Raw genomic sequence first — 23144 nt, 5'->3', positions numbered from 1 at the left:
GCTCACTCAACTGCATTACCACTGCAACTCTGAAGATTATCATAAAGCTCATCTCCCAGAATCATACTAGTGATGTTACCCTACTTGATATCCAGATGCTAGGGTGAATGCTTTTCTGTTGCGCTAATTAGGAGCCCCTATCCAATCAGAATCCTGTCAAAATCTTGTTGATGTCTACAAAAAGTGTCTGTCCAAGGTGATATTTAATCAAATATTAGGTATGCTGTATGCATATTTATGACCCTGTAGGTATAATTTTGACCATGTGTTGATTTCAGAAAACCCACAATAAATTAAAACTTGTGCATTAAATTCTTGTTTTTTCTGTTAAAGACAAATGTGGTACAATCATTCTTCCACAGAAGAAGCCCTTGAAAGGCCAGTATTGCCATCACGTTCATGCCCATAATGAGTGTACAGCCCCTAGCAAAAATTATGGAATCACCACACTTAGAGATTCACCCAGCTTTTTTTTTTTTTTTTTTAATTTTGTAGCAAATAAATCCTAGATATGAGACAAAACGGGGCGGCACGGTGGTGTAGTGGTTAGCGCTGTCGCCTCACAGCAAGAAGGTCCTGGGTTCGAGCCCCATGGCCGGCGAGGGCCTTTCTGTGTGGAGTTTGCATGTTCTCCCCGTGTCCGCGTGGGTTTCCTCCGGGTGCTCCGGTTTCCCCCACAGTCCAAAGACATGCAGGTTAGGTTAACTGGTGACTCTAAATTGACCGTAGGTGTGAATGTGAGTGTGAATGGTTGTCTGTGTCTATGTGTCAGCCCTGTGATGACCTGGCGACTTGTCCAGGGTGTACCCCGCCTTTCGCCCGTAGTCAGCTGGGATAGGCTCCAGCTTGCCTGTGACCCTGTAGAAGGATAAAGCGGCTAGAGATAATGAGATGAGATTAAAACAAGGGGCGGCACGGTGGTGTAGTGGTTAGCGCTGTCGCCTCACAGCAAGAAGATCCGGGTTCGAGCCCCGTGGCCGGCGAGGGCCTTTCTGTGTGGAGTTTGCATGTTCTCCCCGTGTCCGCGTGGGTTTCCTCCGGGTGCTCCGGTTTCCCCCACAGTCCAAAGACATGCAGGTTAGGTTAACTGGTGACTCTAAATTGACCGTAGGTGTGAATGTGAGTGTGAATGGTTGTCTGTGTCTATGTGTCAGCCCTGTGATGACCTGGCGACTTGTCCAGGGTGTACCCCGCCTTTCGCCCGTAGTCAGCTGGGATAGGCTCCAGCTTGCCTGTGACCCTGTAGAAGGATAAAGCGGCTAGAGATAATGAGATGAGATTAAAACAAGGGGCGGCACGGTGGTGTAGTGGTTAGCGCTGTCGCCTCACAGCAAGAAGATCCGGGTTCGAGCCCTGTGGCCGGCGAGGGCCTTTCTGTGCGGAGTTTGCATGTTCTCCCCGTGTCCGCGTGGGTTTCCTCCGGGTGCTCCGGTTTCCCCCACAGTCCAAAGACATGCAGGTTAGGTTAACTGGTGACTCTAAATTGACCGTAGGTGTGAATGTGAGCGTGAATGGTTGTCTGTGTCTATGTATCAGCCCTGTGATGACCTGGCGACTTGTCCAGGGTGTACCCCGCCTTTCGCCCGTAGTCAGCTGGGATAGGCTCCAGCTTGCCTGCGACCCTGTAGAACAGGATAAAGCGGCTAGAGATAATGAGATGAGATGAGGCGTCTTTCACGCTGAAATTCAACTCCAGTCCAGGTGGTGGCGGTAACGCGCCCAGTAGCTGCTTAAGCGAACATTGGAGAAGAAAAGGCCGCTGCTTTTTTGCACAGCTCCAGCGAGCTAATAATCATATTAAATCATTTCTGACAAAGTTTTGCAGGCAGTGGATTTTAAAAATGAAAACGCGTTGTTGTTTCTGAAGATTTAAAACCTGGTTCTGTTTTAGAACGCTGAGGTAAGCATAGGTCCCAACTTCCAAATATTGGTCCATTTCTGAAGTGATGCCAGGGGTCTTCAGCAGAAATGTAATTTTTTTTGTTAATGTCATTGAATTATGCAATTTTCCAGCATTGTAGATTATTTTGATGGCATTTGTATTAGTATTAAACTTGCCAGTGGATGGTGTATCTGCTGACAGCTAATAACAACACATGCTTAGTGTCTGACTGCAGTGTTTATTCTGACAGGCAACGACCTTGACATTTGATAAATCACACATTAGTCTTCAATCATTCCAGACATTCGACGATTATAGGCTTAAACTAGAGTCTATCAGATGGAGATCTAGATTTTAGATACATTAAAACACTGGGATATTTCCAACATACACTACCGTTCAAAAGTTTGGGGTCACCCAGACAATTTTGTGTTTTCCATGAAAAGTCACACTTTTATTTCCCACCATAAGTTGTAAAATGAATAGAAAATATAGTCAAGACATTTTTCTGGCCATTTTGAGCATTTAATCGACCCCACAAATGTGATGCTCCAGAAACTCAATCTGCTCAAAGGAAGGTCAGTTTTATAGCTTCTCTAAAGAGCTCAACTGTTTTCAGCTGTGCTAACATGATTGTACAAGGGTTTTCTAATCATCCATTAGCCTTCTGAGGCAATGAGCAAACACATTGTACCATTAGAACACTGGAGTGAGAGTTGCTGGAAATGGGCCTCTATACACCTATGGAGATATTGCACCAAAAACCAGACATTTGCAGCTAGAATAGTCATTTACCACATTAGCAATGTATAGAGTGCATTTCTGATTAGTTTAAAGTGATCTTCATTGAAAAGAACAGTGCTTTTCTTTCAAAAATAACGACATTTCAAAGTGACCCCAAACTTTTGAACAGTAGTGTACATGGATCTCTTGACAAACCAGTAATATAAAGGGAAATTTAAGCATTAGGCCTAGAGCTTGTCAATAAGTTATTAAAAATAATATCTTCACTGTGCAGAAAGCTTTGCCTGGCTGATCTTTCACAGGCTGTATACACAGAACTGTAAAATATCTCTCTTTATTCAACTTCACTTTAGAATGCACATGCTTTCTTTTCTTTGGTGTCCTTGTACAGGTAGTCGTCGACTTACGACTGCGTTTGGTTAAGACTGACCGGTCGTAAACCGATCTGGTCGTAAGTGGGCCTATGTTAAATGAACGTAAGTATATTGTGATGTGTAATGATACTGTGATCGTCTTAAAGTCTTATTTTATCAACGTTTTCTTATTTCATTACCTCGGCTCATTATTTGGTTTAAGTCAAACACTGTATACTACACTGCGTACAGTACAATTCGATTAATATGTGCAAAACAAAAAATACGAAATACAGGTGTGAAAAACAGAAAACATTTTAGTTTGAAACGTACCAAAATGGGGTGGCACGGTGGTGTAGTGGTTAGCGCTGTCGCCTCACAGCAAGAAGGTCCTGGGTTCGAGCCCCGTGGCTGGCGAGGGCCTTTCTGTGTGGAGTTTGCATGTTCTCCCCGTGTCCGCGTGGGTTTCCTCCGGGTGCTCCGGTTTCCCCCACAGTCCAAAGACATGCAGGTTAGGTTAACCGGTGACTCTAAATTGACCGTAGGTGTGAATGTGAGTGTGAATGGTTGTCTGTGTCTATGTGTCAGCCCTGTGACGACCTGGCGACTTGTCCAGGGTGTACCCCGCCTTTCGCCCGTAGTCAGCTGGGATAGGATCCAGCTTGCCTGCGACCCTGTAGAACAGGATAAAGCGGCTAGAGATAATGAGATGAGACGTACCAAAATACAAATGTAAAACATAGCAAAGTACAAAATTTAGTGACCGCTGGCATCACTGGTGCTGGGCTGTGGGTCGTCTACGTCATCATCAGCTGTTGCAGCGCTCGGGCTGGCGGGAGCATTTGCTCGTTTCATAAACCAGGAGCTGGGGCGGAAACTGTATGACGGAGTGCGCGAGAGAGACTGCGCATGTGCCTGGAGCTGGGGCGGAAACTGTTGTACGCGGCGAGAGATGCTGCTGGGAGCTGGGGTGGAAACTGTCGTACGCTCGGCTAGCTCAGCTGGGAAACACTTGCCAGTCATAACCAGATGGTCGTAAAGTCAATCGGTCATAAGTCACATAGGTCGTAAGTCGACGGCTACCTGTACTTGGTGTATTTGACATGATGACATAAATGAGTGATTGTGCATGCGAGATATAAATGACGTATGGGGGAGATCAATAATTATAAACATTAACTTTACATATATACAGTGGTATGCAAAAGTTTGGGCACCCCAGTCAAAATTGCTGTTACTGTGAAGAGTTAAGCAAGTTGAAGATGAAATGATCTCCGAAAGGCATAAAGTTTAAAGATGACTCATTCCCTTTATATTTTAAGCAAAAACAATTTTTTTTTATTTTCATCTTTTACGTTTTCAAAATGACAAAAAAGGAAAAGGGTCCGAAGCAAAAGTTTGGGCACCCTGCATGGTTAGTACCTAGTAACACCCCCTTTGGCAAGTATCACAGCTTGTAAATACTTTTGTAGCCAGCTAATAATCTTTCAGTTCTTACCTGGGGGATTTTCACACATTCGTCCTTGCAAAAGGCTTCCAGTTCTACAAGTTTCTTGGGCTGTCTTGCATGCACTGCTCTTTTGAGATCTATCCACAGATTTTCAATGATGTTTAGGTCAGGGGACTGTGAGGGCCCGGGCAAAACCTTCAGCTTGGGCCTCTTGAGGTATTCCATTGTAGATTTTGAGGTGTGTTTTGGATCATCGTCTTATTGTCGGACCCATCCTCTTTTTAACTTCAACTTTTTTACAGATGGTGTGATGTTTGCTTCCTGAATTTGCTGGTATTTATTCGAATCCATGCTTCCCTCGACCAATGAAATGTGCCCTGTGCCACTGGCTGCAACACAACCCCAAAGCATGATCGATCCACACCCATGCTTCAGAGTCGGAGAGGTGTTCTTTTCCTGGAATTTGGCACCCTTTTTTCTCCAAACATACCTTTGCACATTGTGGCCAAAAAGTTCTATTTTGATTTCATCAGTCCACAGGACTTGTTTCCAAAATGTATCAGGCTTATTTAGATGTTCATTTGCAAACTTCAGACCCTGAATTTTGCGGCTATGACGCAGGAACGGTTTTCTTCTGATGACTCCCTCATGAAGGTCATATTTGTTCAGGTGTCACTGCACAGTAGAACAGTGCACCACCACTCCAGGGTCTGCTAAATCTTTCTGAAGGTCTTTTGCAGTCAAACAGCGGCTTTTATTTGCCTTTCTAGCAATCCAACGAGCAGTTCTTTCAGAAAGTTTTCTTCATCTTCCAGACCTCACCTTGATCTCCACTGTTTCTGTTAACTGCCATGTCTTAACATTACGATCTGAGGAAACAGCTACCTGAAAACACTTTGCTACGTTCTTGTAGCTTCTCCTGCTTTGTGAGCATCAATTATTTTATTATTCAGAATGCAAGGGAGTTGCTTAGAGGAGCCCATGGCTGTTATTTTTAGGGACAAGTTTGAGGAGTCAGAGAATTTATACAGCTTTGAAATCTGCATCATCTGACCTTTCCTAATGAAGAATTTGAACAAGCCACAGCTCAATAAGCTAATTAAGGTCTGGAACCTTGGTAAAAGTTACCTGAGAACTCAAATGTATTGGGGTGCCCAAACTTTCGCATGGTGTTCCTTTTCTTTTTTCACTCAATTGTACAAAACAAATCTTGCAGAAAACACTGAAAAAAAATGTGTTGTCTTTTACCTGTTATGAGCAATTCCAGCGTTATGGACGTGACACTTGAACTCGAAATGGCAACAAATGACCCAGTGCATGTTTTATTGTCCCCCAGTATTTAAACAGGTGTTGCATATTTTAAGGCTGTACCATACTGGAGAAGTGATAGAACAAGAACAATTCCCATAGTACATCTAGGGCATGCCAGAAAATGCCAATAAAAGATGCGTTATGGATGTGACAGAAAAAATATCACTTTTCTTGGGTGACTGTACATTTTTATCAAACTCTGTGAAATCGTAAACCTAATGTCGAAATGGAGAGATCCATTTGATAGAGGGGTCCAAGGTGAATATTAAAAAATCTTTGTTTAAAATATTTTGTATTTCATGCAGAGTTTAGGAAGGAAAAGTCAGCGTTATGGATGTGACGAAATTCCGTTATGGATGTGACGCGTCTGAAATAGACATGGCATATGTTTAGAAAATCAGCAATTTAACCACCATAACCCTTTGAAAAACTCTCTAAATATCAGCTAAAACTATCAAAGTTCTTAAATAATATTTAGGATGGCTATTGTTTTGCTGTCTTGTGGATTTTAGCATACATTTCTGTGGCTTGTGGCAATAATATAGAATTGTACATGATCAAAGTTGATTTTAGCTTGGGGTTTACATTATAAGAAAGAAAGACTGACATAATAAGGCGAAGGGAACAATTCTTGTGACAAATTGGTTCAACTTATTCACATCTGTAAAATACAGGCCTAGGTGATATCTCTGGGAGTGGTTTTGATGTATTACATGTTGCTTTATTTTTGCATGGTGAGGTTGACATTTACATGGAATTGCCCTTATGCCTTTTGGTGATCAGTTCATCTTCTGCTCAGTTAACTATTCACAGTAACAGACATTTTCAGTAAGGGTGCCCAAACTTTTGTATGCCATTGTACATGCATGCAATGATGGCAGCTGTCACATGTCTGTCAAAGCAATTGGAAAATCTAAGCATGTGAAATGTCAAAAAGAAGTTTGAGAAGTGGTTGTGTCGTCAGACTGTTGTGAATTAAAAGACCAGATTTCATTTGTCACTTGTCAGCATGACTGGCAGAGGAGCCCAATCAACTAACCCCATACATACCAGAAGACTGACAGGCCCCATACTTACGTGTGTGTGTGTACACACACACACACACACACTTGTTTAATAAGCTGTTAATTGGTCCACTGTCAAGTTTAAGCTTAGTGTGTGTAATATATATAAAATAAAAATACAATTTGGGCACTGCCTAAAAGTAGCACTCCTGATGAGTGTAAAATGTGTTAGTAAATAATCCCACATTATTTTAAAAAAAGCAAATTAAAAAGAAGCGCTGGATAAAACCCCATCTATCTTCAAGAAATAAAGGTACAAGTTTTGTTGTCAAGTGTTTGAGAAACTTTGCTTTGTGCTTACGACTGGGTTCCCTGTGATCGCAAAAGACTGGTCCACTAATTAACTTTTGACGAGGCAGACCTGTTAATTAAAAAGCGTTCCAGGTGACTACCGCATGAAGCTGGTTAAGATAATGTCAGTAGTGTGCAAAACGTCATCAAGATAAACACTGAATACTTTGAAGATTCTAAAATATAACATTTAGTTTTTAACACCATTTTGTTTACCACATAATTCCATATATGTTCCATTTGTCATTTCATAGTTATGTCTTGAGTATTGTTCTACAATGTAGAAAATTGTCTACATACAGAAAACCCTATCATTGAGTAGGGGTGTACAATTTTATTTCTTTCATTCTTCTTTTGGCTGCTCCTGATTAGGGGTCGCCACAGCAGATCTTTCGTCTCCATCGCTCCCTGTCTTCTGCATCCTTCTCTACCACACCTGCCACTTTCGTGTCCTCTCTCACCACATCCATGTATCTCCTCTTTGGCCTTCCTTGTTTTCGTGTGCCTGGCAGCTCCATCCTCAACATTCTCCTTCCCACATGCTCTGCATCTCTTCTCAGGATGTGCCCATGTCATCTCAGTCTCATCTCTCTTAGCTTCATTCCCAAGCTCTCCACATGTGCTGTCCCTCTGATGTGCTCGTTCCTTATCCTGTCCAACCTTGTCACTCCCATCGCAAACCTTAACATCCTCAACTCCGCCACCTCCAACTCTGCCTCCTGTTTCTTCGTTAAGGGTACGGTCTCCAATCCATACATCACAGCTGGTCTCACTACTGTCTTATACATCTTACCTTTCACTTTTGCTGGGACTTTCCTATCACAAATGACTCCCGAAATCCTTCTCCAACTGCTCCACCCTGCCTGCACTCTCTTTCTCACATCACTATCGCAGCCCCCATTTTCCTGCACAGTTGACCCCAGGTACTTGAATTCACCAACTTTCTTTACATCTACTCCTTGCATCTTCACTACACTCTCATCCCCATTCTCATTGATGCACATGTATTCTGTTTTGCTCCTGCTCACCTTCATTCTTCTTTGTTCCAATGCATACCTCCATCTCTCCAAACCCAGCTCAGCCTCCTTTCTACTTTCATCACAATATCATCCGCAAACATCATGTTCCATGGTGACTCTTGCCTCACTTCGTCCGTCAAGCTATTCATCACTATGGTAAACAAGAAAGGACTCAAAGCAGATCCTTGAAGTCCCACCTTCACCTTGAACCATTCAGTCGTTCCAACTGCACACCTCACTGCTGTTTCATTGTTCTTTTACATGTCTTGCACCACTCTAATATACTTCTCATTCACTTCACACTTTATATATTATTTACCGCCTGGGAGGTCCATATCGTGAAATACCGTGACCGAGGCCTCTGGGTCGAGGTCAGTGTTTTCAAGGCCGAGGTCACAGTATTTTACAATATGGACCGACCTTAAAGGAACAGTCCACCGTACTTCCATAATGAAATATGCTCTTATCTGAATTGAGACGAGCTGCTCCGTACCTGTCCGAGCTTTGCGCGACCTCCCAGTCAGTCAGACGCGCTGTCACTCCTGTTAGCAATGCAGCTAGGCTCAGTATGGCCAATGGTATTTTTTTGGGGCTGTAGTTAGATGCGACCAAACTCTTCCGCGTTTTTCCTGTTTACATAGGTTTATATGACCAGTGACATGAAACAAGTTCAGTTACACAAATTGAAACGTAGCGATTTTCTATGCTATGGAAAGTCCGCACTATAATGACAGGCGTACTAACACCTTCTGCGCGCTTTGGCAGCGCATTGATATCTGAGCTCCGTATCAATGCGCTGTCGAAGCGCGCAGAAGGTGTTAGTACGCCTGTCATTATAGTGCGGACTTTCCATAGCATAGAAAATCGCTACGTGTGCTAGTGTGGACAGGGGGGGGGGGGGAGGAAGAGGGGAAGAGAAGGAAAGAGGGAGAAAGGGAGGGGAAGAGAAGGAAAGAGGGAGAAAGGGAGGGGAAGAGAAGGGAAGAGGGAGAAAGGGAGATTCATTTTCTTTGTTTCTTTCTCAACTGCCTCGCGCGTTTTATACGATTTGACTGAATAAATGACCACCAGAAATACAGACTGTACACTGACAACAAAAAGCACACACACGTTGTTTCATCCGCCATATTCTCAGAAGGAAGTTACTTGGTAACCACGGAAACATTTCTCACACGCGCATTTCAACTTCCGTGAAAGAAAGCCGCAAACATTTCTCGCTAGTGTGGACAGATGCACTAAACCAGGGGTTTTCAAAGTGTGAGAGAGTCAGCCCCCCCCCCAGAGAGCAAATAAACAACAGCGCCCCCTTACAATTTTTGTTGTTGCTATACTTAATGTTCCATTCGTATTTAAAAAAATGGTTGTTGTACACTTTTTTCTTTTACACATTTTAAACATCTGTGCTTTTTGAAAACATCTTTTTTTACACATTTAAAACATGAGCTTTATTAAAACTTTTTTTACACATTTTAAACGTTTTTTTTTTTTAAACATCTTGTTTTACACATTTTAAACATCTCATAGCATCATTAGCTAGCACCTCTTGGCACAGGGGCGCAGATACGTTTTTTGAACTGGGGGGGGCAAAGCTGCCAGCAAACCACCCCCACCCCCAACATGTGTTGTGCGAGAAACTTGTTGTGGGTAACCATAGCAACCAAGCTCGAGCTCGCAACCTGTGCAGTCTGCGCAGCTCAACCAACCGAATATCAGTCTTTGTTTTGTTTTATGTGAGTTGTTGCAACTATGTATGTACTGCTGTGCACCTCAATAAACCGAATGGTAATTAGTCTTTTGATTTTTCCGTGAGGTTTGCCTTATGCAAAGAAAGACAGCATAGACGTTTTTTCCTCCCTATAAGTGCGGGGGACCGAACGAGGTGAATTTAAATCTGGGTGGGACGAATCCCACCTGTCCCACCCTCTATCTGCGCCTGTGTCTTGGCAGACAACACACTGTGGCAGTGGAGCATCTTCAGATCCAGTCCATGAAAATCCAAACTTTAAATAATCGTGGTCATACTTCCTTCTTTTTTTGCTTGGCCCAGACTCTGTCTCCTCACTCACTGGAGCTTTAGGTACTAAAAATCGATCCATTTTGTCTCTGGCAAAAGCTAGCTGAAGTTCGCTAAATGTCCGCAATAGTAACTTATTCTGGTGTATTTTTCCTGACGTTGCGCCCCCCCTGAAGAACTCTGGCACCCCCTAGGGGAGGCGCACCCCACACTTTGAAAAGCCCTGCACTAAACTGTACCGGTATACTTTGTATCGATACAGTTATACCACTTTTGTACCAGTATAAGTGTGAACACAGCAGAAATGAAATGGTTACCGGTGTATCGTTGTCAGTGTTCACCCACTGACTCGCAATGTTTTTTAAATCCTCACCATTCAGTTCATTCATGTGCTGCAAATCACAGATGATGGCAGCAGTCATTTTGTCATTTTATTGATCCTTTGATCATTGTTCTCGGTAATTGTTAGTGATCGACACCTAAGCGAAGCTTGCTAAGGCTTTGTTTTATGACATGAATGTATATTGTTAACTTGACTGCAGACTTGATTACTTATTGTTTGTCTCTGGTGAGAAGAGGAACGCGTGGCTCAGTGATTATTTTTTTTAAGACTGACTGACTTATTGTCATTAAAGGTGGGAGACAAAAACTTGGTTCATTTTATGTGAAAGTTCAGAGTAAATGAGTTTGCTACAGAAGGGTTGCATGTATTACTCACGTTAATTGATCATTTATATTAATGGGCAATTCCAGCGTTATGGACGTGACACTTGAACTCAAAATGGCAACAAATAACCCAGTGCATGTTTTATTGTCTCCCAGTATTTAAACAGGTGTTGCATGTTTTAAGGCTGTACCATACTGGAGAAGTGATAGAACAAGAACAATTCCCATAGTACATCTAGGGCATGCCAGAAAATGCCAATAAAAGATGCGTTATGGATGTGACAGAAAAAGTATCACTTTTCTTGGGTGGCTGTACATTTTTATCAAACTCTGTGAAATCGTAAACCTAATGTCGAAATGGAGATATCCATTTGATAGAGGGGTCCAAGGTGAATATTAAAAAATCTTTGTTTAAAATATTTTGTATTTCATGCAGAGTTTCGGAAGGAAAAGTCAGCGTTATGGATGTGACGAAATTCTGTTACGGATGTGACGCGTCTGAAATAGACATGGCATATGTTTAGAAAATCAGCAATTTAACCACCATAACCCTTTGAAAAACTCTCTAAATATCAGCTAAAACTATCAAAGTTCTTAAATAATATTTAGGATGGCTATTGTTTTGCTGTTTTGTGGATTTTAGCATACATTTCTGTGGCTTGTGGCAATAATATAGAATTGTACATGATCAAAGTTGATTTTAGCTTGGGGTTTACATTATAAGAAAGAAAGACTGACAGTGACATATTAGGTTGGTTACAAATTGGTTCAACTTATTCACATCTGTAAAATACAGGCCTAGGTGAGATCTCTGGGAGTGGTTTTGATGTATTACATGTTGCTTTATTTTTGCATGGTGAGGTTGACATTTACATGGAATTGCCCACATCCAGGATTAGCTCTAGTCTAGCACGTTAATTTTAGTGACTAGCTTTTCTATAGATCTATAGCTGGAGTCTAGATCTATTGGTCCTAACTTTTGACTGAATTTATTTAGTCCTCAACTTCTAGATCTACTTACATTCTGGCAAACAGATATGCTGGGTTTTGTGAGCCCATTGCTGCTTTTATCAATTATTTTCTCTTTTGCGCATTTTGTAGGCATCACTTCTTTTCAAACGTACCTTGCTTCACTCAGTGCGTTTACATGCACATCCAAATCGAGCTACTGTCGGTAATCGAGCAAAGGGTCCCACCAGGGGTGCCAGAGAAATCCAATCCTACATGCACACAAGGAAATCGAGCTATTGTGTGAGGTACGTTGTGCACCCGAGCCACAGGTGGCGCTACACGCCCCATCGTGTTGGTACACTTCCGGTTGTCGTCATGAAGAGCTATTCAAGACTATAAACAAAGTTATCACCAGTGTTGCCAGATTGGGCGGTTTTAAGTGCATTTTGGCGGATTTGAACATGTTTTGGACTGGAAAATGTCAGCAGTATCTGGCAACACTGCCGTGTTCACAAGTTCCGTGCTCAAGCTGTTAGGCTTGCTCTAACAGACTGTATGGCTACAAACTGTCCTGCGCAGACCACTGTTTTGTAAGACAACTTATTTTGCACAATTGTATATTTTTCTAAAGTCCATTTTTTGCTTACAATTTAACTTATGTCTTAATAAACACACAAAAAGTTCAATTGTTTTGTTTTTATTGACATTCTTCAGATGTTGGAGATATATATATATATATATACAGGGGTGATAGCGTTCCGGCGCCGCGCCGGATTTCCGGCGTACCGTCGCTGGGGGAAAAAAAAAAAAATCTAGTTCGCCCATTGTCCTGTGTCATTCTGAGATGCGCAGATAGACAGTAAAGGGATAGCCGGAACGCTATCACCCCTGCATATATATATACACACACACAAATACAGTGACTTCTTTATGTACACAATTCACAGCTATGCAACAGCTGTACAGATGTATTTGGTGATACAGTAAGTGAGCTAAATTTTAACAGTGCAAACAATGCCACAAAAAGAAAAGAAAGATTCATGCCATTGTCATGATTCGTTGTCATGCCGACCGAGGCTGTTGTGTTTCCCGCTTGTGGTCTCGTCACTCGTCACTTCCGGAAGGGGCAGTGCTGAAGTAAGTAGCTGGACTACGTAGCTCGATAGGGTTTACATGCACTAAGTAGCTCGGCTAAAATCGCATAATCTAGGTCGTGTAGCTCGATTACGAGAAATCAAGTTCGGTTCGATTTCAGCCGAGCTAAGGTGTATCCATGGCATTTAGAACTTCGATTTCAGTCGAGCAACGGCAGAAATTCGATTTTCTCTATGTGCATGTAAACGCACTGACTGACTCGTTATTGTAACAAGACAACATGGTCGACAGCGCAGATCTAGGACCCCGTGCTAATAGTGTGTTGTGATTGGTCAACATGTATTACTTTCATTGCAAGTTGGCAACACTTGTTCGGGCACATTTTTGTTCTGTGGCGGAACATGCGTATGTGCTGCGCCCTTGGAAAGTTTGGGAAGATTACGAGGAGGGTGCATATAAATTTGGGCACGGCACTGATATTTGAGAGCGGGGTGTGGCGCCTTGGTAAAATAAACTAGCTGGAACATTGGAGAGGTAAGGGTGACCGTCCATAAGCACAGCCTTTGAAAATGTCCAAGGAATTGAGCACATTGTGCATCAGTATTGTCGGATCACCATCACAGAAATTTGCTGCATGTCATTTGGAACGGTTCAGGCGACTCTCGCGTCCGAATTGAACGTGCACAGGGTCGCTGCTAAGTTCATGCCTAGGCTCCTGACTCCCGAGCAAAAGCAGCACTGTGTCGAAATCTGTGAGGATCTCCATCCATCCAGGATGACCCAACTTTCATGTCGAGGATCATTGCCGGTGACAAGAGTTGGATCAGTGGCTGCAACCCAGAACCCAAACTGCAGTCTTTTCATAGTGGAAGAGTCCATGCTCTCCAAGACCTCCCAAGTACTTTTGAGACATCTTAACTTGTTCTAAGGTACTTTTATGACCAGCTTACACAAATCAAGATCAAAACAATGTGTATACATTTAGCTAACTAACCTAGCAGCTAAAGATGATGGTCTGTTTTTTCCAATATTATGTTTTTCTTGCGGCAGCACGGTGGTGTAGTGGTTAGCGCTGTCGCCTCATAGCAAGAAGGTTCTGGGTTTGAGCTCAGTGGCTGACGAGGGCCTTTCTGTGTGGAGTTTGCATGTTCTCCCCGTGTCCGCGTGGGTTTCCTCCGGGTGCTCCGGTTTCCCCCACAGTCCAAAGACATGCAGGTTAGGTTAACTGGTGACTCTAAATTGACCGTAGGTGTGAATGTGAGTGTGAATGGTTGTCTGTGTCTATGTGTCAGCCCTGTGATGACCTGGCGACTTGTCCAGGGTGTACCCCGCCTTTTGCCCGTAGTCAGCTGGGATAGGCTCCAACTTGCCCATGACCCTGCACATGGATAAGTGGTTATGGATAATGGATATTTTTGTTGCTTAACTTTTGAACAATAAATTGAATTACTGCTGAAGTTTAAAGGTTTATAAGCAGCTTAAAATATTCCTATTTCCTTTTTTTTTTAAAATATAAACACTAATATTTATTTATTTATTCATTCAGCAATTCACACGGTAAGCTGTTAACGCAGTTTTTGTAATCTAGACATCAAGCTATAGCCTTAGGCCAAGTTTACATTAGACCGTATCTGTCTCGTTTTCTTCGCGGATGCACTGTCCGTTTACATTAAACCGCCTGGAAACGCCGGGAAACGGGAATCCGCCAGCGTCCACGTATTCAATCCAGATCGTGTCAGCTCCGATGCTGTGTAAACATTGAGAATACGCGGATACACTGTGCTGAGCTCTAGCTGGCGTCGTCATTGGACAACGTCACTGTGACATCCACCTTCCTGATTCGCTGGCGTTGGTCATGTGACGCGACTGCTGAAAAACGGCGCGGACTTCCGCCTTGTATCACCTTTCATTAAAGAGTATAAAAGTATGAAAATACTGCAAATACTGATGCAAATACTGCCCATTGTGTAGTTATGATTGTCTTTAGGCTTGCCATCCTTCCACTTGCAAGTGGTAAGTGACGCGCATGCCCGACATGCACTGAGATCACACACACAGCGGCTCAGTCCCGAATCACAGCTTGTGCGCTTCACTCGCGCGCTCTGTGAGCTGCGCAAGGCCGGAGTGCGCACCCTCCAGAGGGCACTCGCTGTTCAGGGCGGAGTGATTTGGAGCGCAGGATGCCTGCGGAGCCGAGCGTATCCGTGTATTGGTGTTGCTGTGTGCACACTAATCGTTTTAAAAACGTTAATCTGATGATCCGCTGATACGGTCTAATGTAAACACCACCTTAGGTGTCTCGTGCCTTTCTTAAAATCTTTGCTGTTCCCAGTAAGCAAGCTTTCTGAAGCAATGCAGTGCTGTCACTCAATCCAGTTTTGTTTATCGAGGTCTTGAAGTTCTTAGTGATTGTCCCAAATGCTCGAATAACAACTGGTACTACATTTATTGTCCTGCAGTTCCAGATCTTCCCAATCTCTCTAAGGTCTTTATATTTTTCAGTTTTCTCCTGTTCCTTTTCCAACACTCGCATGTCAAAGGGGTATGCTATGTCGATTACATTACATATTCTCCCCTCCTTCTCCAATACTACAATATCAGGTCTGTTATGTTCATGACGATGGTCTGTTTAAACCTTGAAGTCCCATAGTACTTTCACTGGATTATTTTCCATTACCCCTTCCAGAGTGTGGTCATACCACTTATCCTTGGTTGGGAGACTGAACTTCTGACAGAGCTTCCAATGAATGGCTTGTCCAACCTTATCATGTCTCCACATATTTTTTTTTTTTTGCGCTAGTTTCTTGCATTCTGATGATAGTTTATTTCGAACATGTAAACAAACAATGAATAAATAGGCAGAAAACAAGAAAAGCAAAACAGCATTTGCAACAAGAACACGAAAAAGCCACTAAATTAGAAAATGAACCATAAATAATTAGCCTGGCAAGCCAGACTAAATGTGAATATTGACACTATGTTCACACTGCAAGGCTTAATGCTCAATTCCGATTTTTTTGTGAAATCCGATTTTTTTGTGAGGTCGTTCACATTAACAAATATATGCGACTTGTATGTGATCCTCAGTAGGAACGAAAAGCGACCTAAAAGTGTTCCGCATGCGCATTGCAGGATACGACGACGTCACATGCAGTGAGCATGGCCAGTGTTTACGGAAGTAACCTAAAGTTTCCTGTGTATGACAGTAGCCAGCATGGAGTACCTGGCGATGATGCAGTTGTTGTTGCGACGGAGCCAGAACATGCACAATAGCCTGATGTTAAGGAGGAGGTTGAGAAGGAAGAGGGCAAAGGTTTTTGTTGTAACTTTTTTTGAGAGACCCGCCGCCTACTTCAGCGCAGAATAGTGACGTTTGTGGCTTGTTGATGACGTGTAAGTCGGATGAATGCGACCTGGCGGTTCAGACTGAAGTCGCATATGAAAAGAGCGGATAGGAATCGGAATTAGGACCACATATCCAAACGGCCTGGGTCGGATTTGAAAAAATCGGATCTGTGTCGTTCATATTGTCAATAAAAGATCGGATACAGGTCACATATGGGCGAAAAAATCGGATTTGAGTCACTTCAGCCTGCAGTGTGAACGTAGTCTTAGTCTGGCCTCGCTCGTAGACATTTCCAAAGGGTGTGGGAGGAACAACCCGCTGTCTTTCAAACTGTCTCTGTGCGTATAGGCCAACGCTCTGACCAATCAGAGCAACAGTGACGTAGTCAGAGCGACAGAAAGCAGTGGGGGAGGCCTTGAAATAAATAATTTTTCAAAATGCATATTAACAGGTTCTAGATATTAAGAAGTTTGGAGATAATGACCACAAGTTTGGAGTCTGTACCACATACTTGGGCCAAAAAAAGTGTGTGTTTCCGGTTACCCGACCGACCCTAATCCGTACCGCCCAACCCTAAACTTTTTTTTCGTTTTTTTCCCAGTCGCGACTTTTACATATAACCCAACCGCGTGAACTGGAAGTTTTTGTCACTCACTGGGAAAATCAGGGCTTTCCACAAGCGCCGGCTGCCGGCCATACAGCTGACTACACAATTAAGTCCAGCCGGCTACTTTAATGACTATTTTTGTAGCCCACAGGCTCTAAATATTAATTTTCGATTTTAATAAAATTAAATGTTTATCTAACGGACTGACAATAATGTCAAACTGAACCGCACTCATTTAAGTTGTGATTCGCGCTGTTTGTACCGATAATAACCACAAATTCCCCGCCGACTCGTTGATCATCCGCGGCCCCGACATGCGGCGTGTGCGCGCACTCGGCGGAGGCAGTAGTGTGTCGGGGCCGTCGGATTCAGGCTTTATAATGGGTGTCTATGGCGTTACACACCAGTGGAGCTCAGGAGTTTAGAGTGTAGGCAGCTTGAAAAAAAAAGCTCTAACTTTCTCATTTAAACTGTTTTCTCAGCCACAATTTTCACTCTACACACACAACTTTCTCAAAAGTTGTAGTCACACATTGTGTGAATCAAGACAAGTGTCTCCCTGAGCGATAGGATTTACAGTTTTTGAATGAGAAGCCTGAAAGTGAGGAGAGGACAGCCGCGCTCTCCCATAGACTCACATTATAAACATGGCAGCGCTTTTACTGCAAAATCAGAAAAGTCACTTGTTTTTAACTCGCTCTAGTGTCCACATTTTTTACACTAGGGACAAAAAAAATTACATTAATGTGTTCATGGGAGCCTTGTAGCACTCAATGTGAAAGAATTTTGTGAATAGCTCCTTCCGTTTCCGTGTAAATCAGCGTTGTTCGAGGAGAGGGAACTCTGAGAAAAAGCCCTCTTTGTTTGTTATATTGTGTCTTTTCCCTGCACCGTTACCAAGGCGACGAGCTGCACTCAGGGAGCAGAGAGGGGCGGGGCTGCTCTCTCGCTCTCTCATGGTGTATTGAGCTGTTATATTTACAGAAAAATTCATGTTAAAAGGTGTCTCGTGCTGCATCAGATTCATCAGAAGGTGGTAACTCAGGTGACCTGCAAAGAAATTCATTATATTTTGTGAAATTATTCCTGTCTAAATATAGGTTATGGCAGCCATCTTGAAAAAAAAAAAAAAGCCTGCCTACTGACCCTAGTTTTGAAATCTACGTAACCGGAAAAACACACTTTTTTTTTTTTTTTTTTTTTTTTTTTAAATTTTTTTCAAGTGTTTTTCAAGGGTTTGCTTAAACTGTTTTTGAGAGTTTTTATTTAGTGGTGTTTGGTGAAATAATTTCCCTTAAATTTAAAATAACGGGAAAATAAGAAACAATCAAAAAGTAATGTTTCAATGCTGTTTATTAATTCTTCGTACTGCACAAACTAGCCCCATCCTTTTGGCTACGAGCGGAGCCAGCTGGTAGATCAGACTTTTGCCATAGCTGGTCGGCAAAACAGCGAAAACGTCCTTCTTGAAAAGGAATGAGCGGAGAGCCTCTTCCTGCTCATGTTTCAACGAAAACTCCAAGTCTAATTCTTCTAAAACTGATTCCAAAGCGGAGTCAAACGCGCGCTGTTCACTAGCCGTAGCCATCTTTCCTGTTGCGCTTTCTCCAGCATCGCACAGCCTTGTCGTCACTCCTGCAAAAGCCCGCCCAAAGAATCCAAACAAAAACCTTGCGTTGTGATTGGCGGGCACGATTTGATGCCCGGGGTGTTTTGCTGATATGGTGCGAGACTAGACCCACTCGCAGGCAAAAAATATTTTTGGCCGCTAGGTGGGTGGGTCTAGTTTACTAGGCTAATAAATAATATAGGTAATATCAAAACAAAAATACAAACAAGGACGCACTAAGCAGCTTTGAGTTTACATGTCCGAAAAGGAGTGGGCTATATAAATAAATAAAATTTATTTTACACTGTATATTACTTCAACTATTCAGATATCAATTCTCTATGACTATATCATATAATTAATTATAAATGTATATCCATATGTCTACACAAGTTTACTACTAATACCACACTCACAATGGAGAACAAGATAAAAACAAAACAAATAGACGATGACTCAAAAAAGAACAAAATAAAAAAACACAGTAAACAGCCAGTTATGATTAATCCCCTTCATCCTTATACCTTGTGAAAATCAAATTTTTGTACATCTTTTTAAACCGCTTCATGTCTGGACATCCCTTGAGCTCCTCATTTATACTGTTCCACCGCTTCACCCCGCAAACAGAAATGCACAGACTTTTCTTGGTTGTGCGCACCCTATAATTTTTAAATTTAAATAAACCCCTTAACTTAGAACTCTCTTCTCTTTCAGTGAACAGTTTTTGAATATTATGTGGTAGTTGATTATTGTTTGGTTTGAATGATGTTTGTGCCGTTTGATAGTCCACCAGATCTGCAAATTTCAGTATTTCTGACTGTAAGAATGTATGATCCCGATAACCAGCTGTGTGTATCATCCTTTTGCTCTTTTTTGGAGAATGAATGTATTGTATTTATGTAATTATTGCCCCATACCTCTGCACAGTAACTTAAATAAGGTGAAACCAGGGAACGGTAAAGAATCCGGAGTGAATTGTGATCTAGAAACTGTTTGACTTTGTTTAATATTGCAATTCTTCTTGATACTTTGGATTGTATGTTTTGTTTTGGTTTTTTTTATATGTGGTTTCCAGCCGAGTTTTTCATCAATAGTTGTTCCAAGAAATTTGATTTCCTTAACTTTTTTTTTTCTATAATAACTAGGGCTGCATCTCATCTCATTATCTGTAGCCGCTTTATCCTTCTACAGGGTCGCAGGCAAGCTGGATCCTATCCCAGCTGACTACGGGCGAAAGGCGGGGTACACCCTGGACAAGTCGCCAGGTCATCACAGGGCTGACACATAGACACAGACAACCATTCACACTCACATTCACACCTACGGTCAATTTAGAGTCACCAGTTAACCTAACCTGCATGTCTTTGGACTGTGGGGGAAACCGGAGCACCCAGAGGAAACCCACGCAGACACGGGGAGAACATGCAAACTCCGCACAGAAAGGCCCTCACCGGCCACGGGGCTCGAACCCGGACCTTCTTGCTGTGAGGCGACAGCGCTAACCACTACACCACCGAGGGCTGCAGCTATCGAATATTTTTGGAATTGAGTATTCTGTCTTTTCATCGATTAATCGAGTAATCGGATAAATGATACTTTTGTGTTTTTAAACAACTATATCAATAGTGTGTTATGCACCATGAAAGGCCTCTTAAAATGAGCAAGCAATTGGCTGTTATTCCTCCCGAAAAAAGGTTTTTATTCAAACTCAACACTTTTATTAGATCAAAGCTTAAAACCTTTGCGTTATTGGCTCCAGAACTAAGCCCATTTAATCAACCTTTCTGTGAAACATTTATGATGTACATGAAAAAAAAAAAAGCCTATGAAATATAACCTATTTGTCCTTAGTTTTATCTTAATAAAAAAGGAAAAAGGGGTGTACCCCCTGCAATAGCCCATCTGAGAATAAAGAATAAATAAAAAGTATAAAGGTACAAAATAGCAATAAATAATTCAAGTATTACTAATAATCCAACTTGAACAGTACAGTTCAGTTTCCAATTGTTTCCAGATGAGGTAGGTAGGCAGAGTAGAATGTTTGTCTTTGTACAAGATAGTCAGTGCTTGTCTTAAGCCTAGGTCACAACCAGACGTACGATTTTTTTGGCCTTGTGATTTTTGGCATTTCCCAAATCGCTGCGTTTTTTTTGTTCATGGTGAAAGATTCATGTTGGCCGTAAGTTTGTCTTGCAACCTGAAAAAAACGTAAGCGCCCGTAGAGTTTGTTTGACATGACAAAGAACCTCTGCGGCCAGTCTACGGCTCGAAAATCAGCACGTCACACGCGCGCCCTCCGTGCGTTTCTTGCGTTTTTTGCACGTAGACCGGCCATAGGAGCACGTACGGCCGGTTGTGACCGAGGCTTTAAAGCAATGCGTGAGAGAGAGAGAGAATTTGTCTTGGGGTTGTTTTACAGTCAGGGTACAAAGTTTGTGTCACAGGGGTCCAAAATTCAAATTGATTCAAACTGGTTCTTGTACCAGTTTTTAAGTGAAGGACAAGTTAAAGAACAGATAGGCATGTGTAATAGTTTGTATTATAACAAGATTAAGTGTAGCTTTAAAGGAACAGTCCACCATATTTCCATAATGAAATATGCTCTTATCTGAATTGAGACGAGCTGCTCCGTACCTTTCCGAGCTTTGCGCGACCTCCCAGTCAGTCAGACGCAGTCAGACGCGCTGTCACTCCTGTTAGCAATGTAGCTAGGCTCAGTATGGCCAATGGTATTTTTTGGGGCTGTAGTTAGATGCGACCAAACTCTTCCACGTTTTTCCTGTTTAAAATAAATAAATAATACTTATAATATTAGTTAGTTAGTATATCTATCCTCTGCCTCTCTAGTTTTCTGCTTTATGAACTCTCTATACAATGTATTTTTCTTTTTACAGGCATTTTGTAAACCCCTTGTAATCCATGGGCAAATAATCAGTTGGGCAATTTTTATTATATAATGATGTAAATATCCTCAAGAATTCCTCATATGCTTTATTTATGTCTTTTAGTCGGTATATTTCATCCCAATTTTGTGCAAGTAAGTCATTTCTAAAAGAGTTCATTGATTCCTCTGATCTAAGTCGTCTGAAAAGTTTTGTGTTGTCCGGTTTATTATTCCCAAATTTTGTTTCATAAACTGAGAAAACTGGTAAATGATCACTGATCTAATTTTATCAATAGCCCACTTACTAAATTGTAATTGAAACTGAGTGAATGAATATATTGTCAATGAGGGTGGCTCCGTGTGAGGTGATTCTGCTGGGTCTAGTAATTTTCGGGAAAAAGGCCATACTGTACATTGTGTTGATAAAGTTGTCTGTCATTTTGTGTTTATTTGGATCGAGCAGGTCAATATTGAAGTCTCCGCATATGAAGACTGTTTTGTGACTCACTTTTGAAAACATTTCCTCTATCCAGTTATTGAAGACCTCAATACTAGAGTCTGGAGCTCTATATATACAACTAACAATTACATTTTTATGTTTCTCTCTGCAAATTTCAACCGTTATGCATTCCAGTGTGTTGTCAATTACTGTTGATATACTTTCCATCACATTGAATTTCAAGGCCCTATCCACAAATATGGCCACGCCCCCTCCACTCTTGTTTTGTCTATTTACGTAGTTGAATTCATAGCCCTCCAGCTCAAAGTTCATACCTTTTGACGTTATGTGTCCAAGTTTCAGATATTGCTATGATGCTGAATGGATGCGAAAACTGATGGATATTCCTTGATGAGATTGAAATTTGCATACATGCTTCTGCTATTGAAGTGGATAATTGAGAGTTTGCCATCTGCTTTAATGCTCCGATTGAACTGTTCATCAGTGTAATAACAGCTGCTGCTGTTGTTAATGGCAGAGAAGAAATTATTGTCCGGGTCTGTCATATTCCAAATCCTGTGATTTGTAATCAGTGTGCTCAAACGATTTTAGTTCCAGTAAATCCTGTTCCGTAATCCTCTGAGATGTGTGGCAATTAATGACTAATTGTCTCTTCTTTTTCATCACAAAATTGGTACATCGGGTACACATTCCCCTTGTCGACTCTGTTCTTGATGCTGTTGGTTCGTAATGCTTGCTGTTGTGCAGCAGTTAAGAGTCCTTCTGTTTCTTTCATTATGGTACCTCTTCTTTTTAACCAGTTCCACGAATCCGGATCTCTCACTTCCTCCGTTCCCTTCATAAATTGTCTGTGCATTGTCTTGTTTCTATATCTGGTTATTCTTTTTACAGCTATACTTTGCTTTCTCACTCCCTCATCCAAAATTTTTTCATCTGCTACTGTACAAAACGAAGTAACCTTTCGGTACTTGCGTCAACATACTTGTATAAACTATCTACTTCAATGTTTACACAGTCCTCTACACTTAATAAACCTCGTCTGTCCAGTGATCTTTTCACATGAAGTCTCTTGACCTCCGCCTGTGGATGAAGTGCCCTGTTAATGGTTAACAACTTTCTCGTTTTCCGATCCAATTTCCTGAGTTCTTCTTTGGTCCAATTGATAATTCCTGCACCATATCTTACTACTGAAACGGCTCTTAAATTGATTGCATTCATCATGTTTCCACCATTCAATTTTGACTTTAGTATCCTTCGTATCCTTCTCAAGTATTCATTAGATATTGCCTTTTTCATGTCGCTGTGTTTTAGGTCATCTGCCTCTAATATCCCAAGGTATTTATATCCATCTTCTAAACCTCTGATTACTTTGCCATCTGGCATCACAATACCTTCAGA

The 23144-nt window shown here is 41.9% G+C and overlaps 1 protein-coding gene across 3 annotated transcripts in view; it reads left to right on the top strand.

The window, feature by feature from the left end:
* The first annotated feature begins 1722 nt into the window (after nt 1–1722).
* The window catches only part of LOC132900878 (gastrula zinc finger protein XlCGF26.1-like), a 68787-nt gene continuing 47365 nt past the window's right edge, over nt 1723–23144 (top strand). The window contains exons 1-2 of one of the 3 annotated variants that reach the window (XM_060943216.1): nt 1723–1900; nt 23058–23081. Coding sequence is in view for 1 of the 3 variants with exons in the window: in XM_060943214.1 (XP_060799197.1) it covers nt 23041–23081 (41 nt within the window). In the remaining 2 variants the exon portion in view is untranslated. Of the gene's footprint in view, nt 1901–23016; nt 23082–23144 lie in introns of all 3 variants that reach the window. The other 2 variants (XM_060943214.1, XM_060943215.1) reach the window with 2 other exon arrangements.

The sequence above is a fragment of the Neoarius graeffei genome, chromosome 16, assembly GCF_027579695.1.
Source record: "Neoarius graeffei isolate fNeoGra1 chromosome 16, fNeoGra1.pri, whole genome shotgun sequence".
NCBI classification, from domain to species: domain Eukaryota; kingdom Metazoa; phylum Chordata; class Actinopteri; order Siluriformes; family Ariidae; genus Neoarius; species Neoarius graeffei.
The sequence above is the reverse complement of the archived record's forward strand: the minus strand, read 5'-3'. Positions and strand labels throughout refer to the sequence as shown.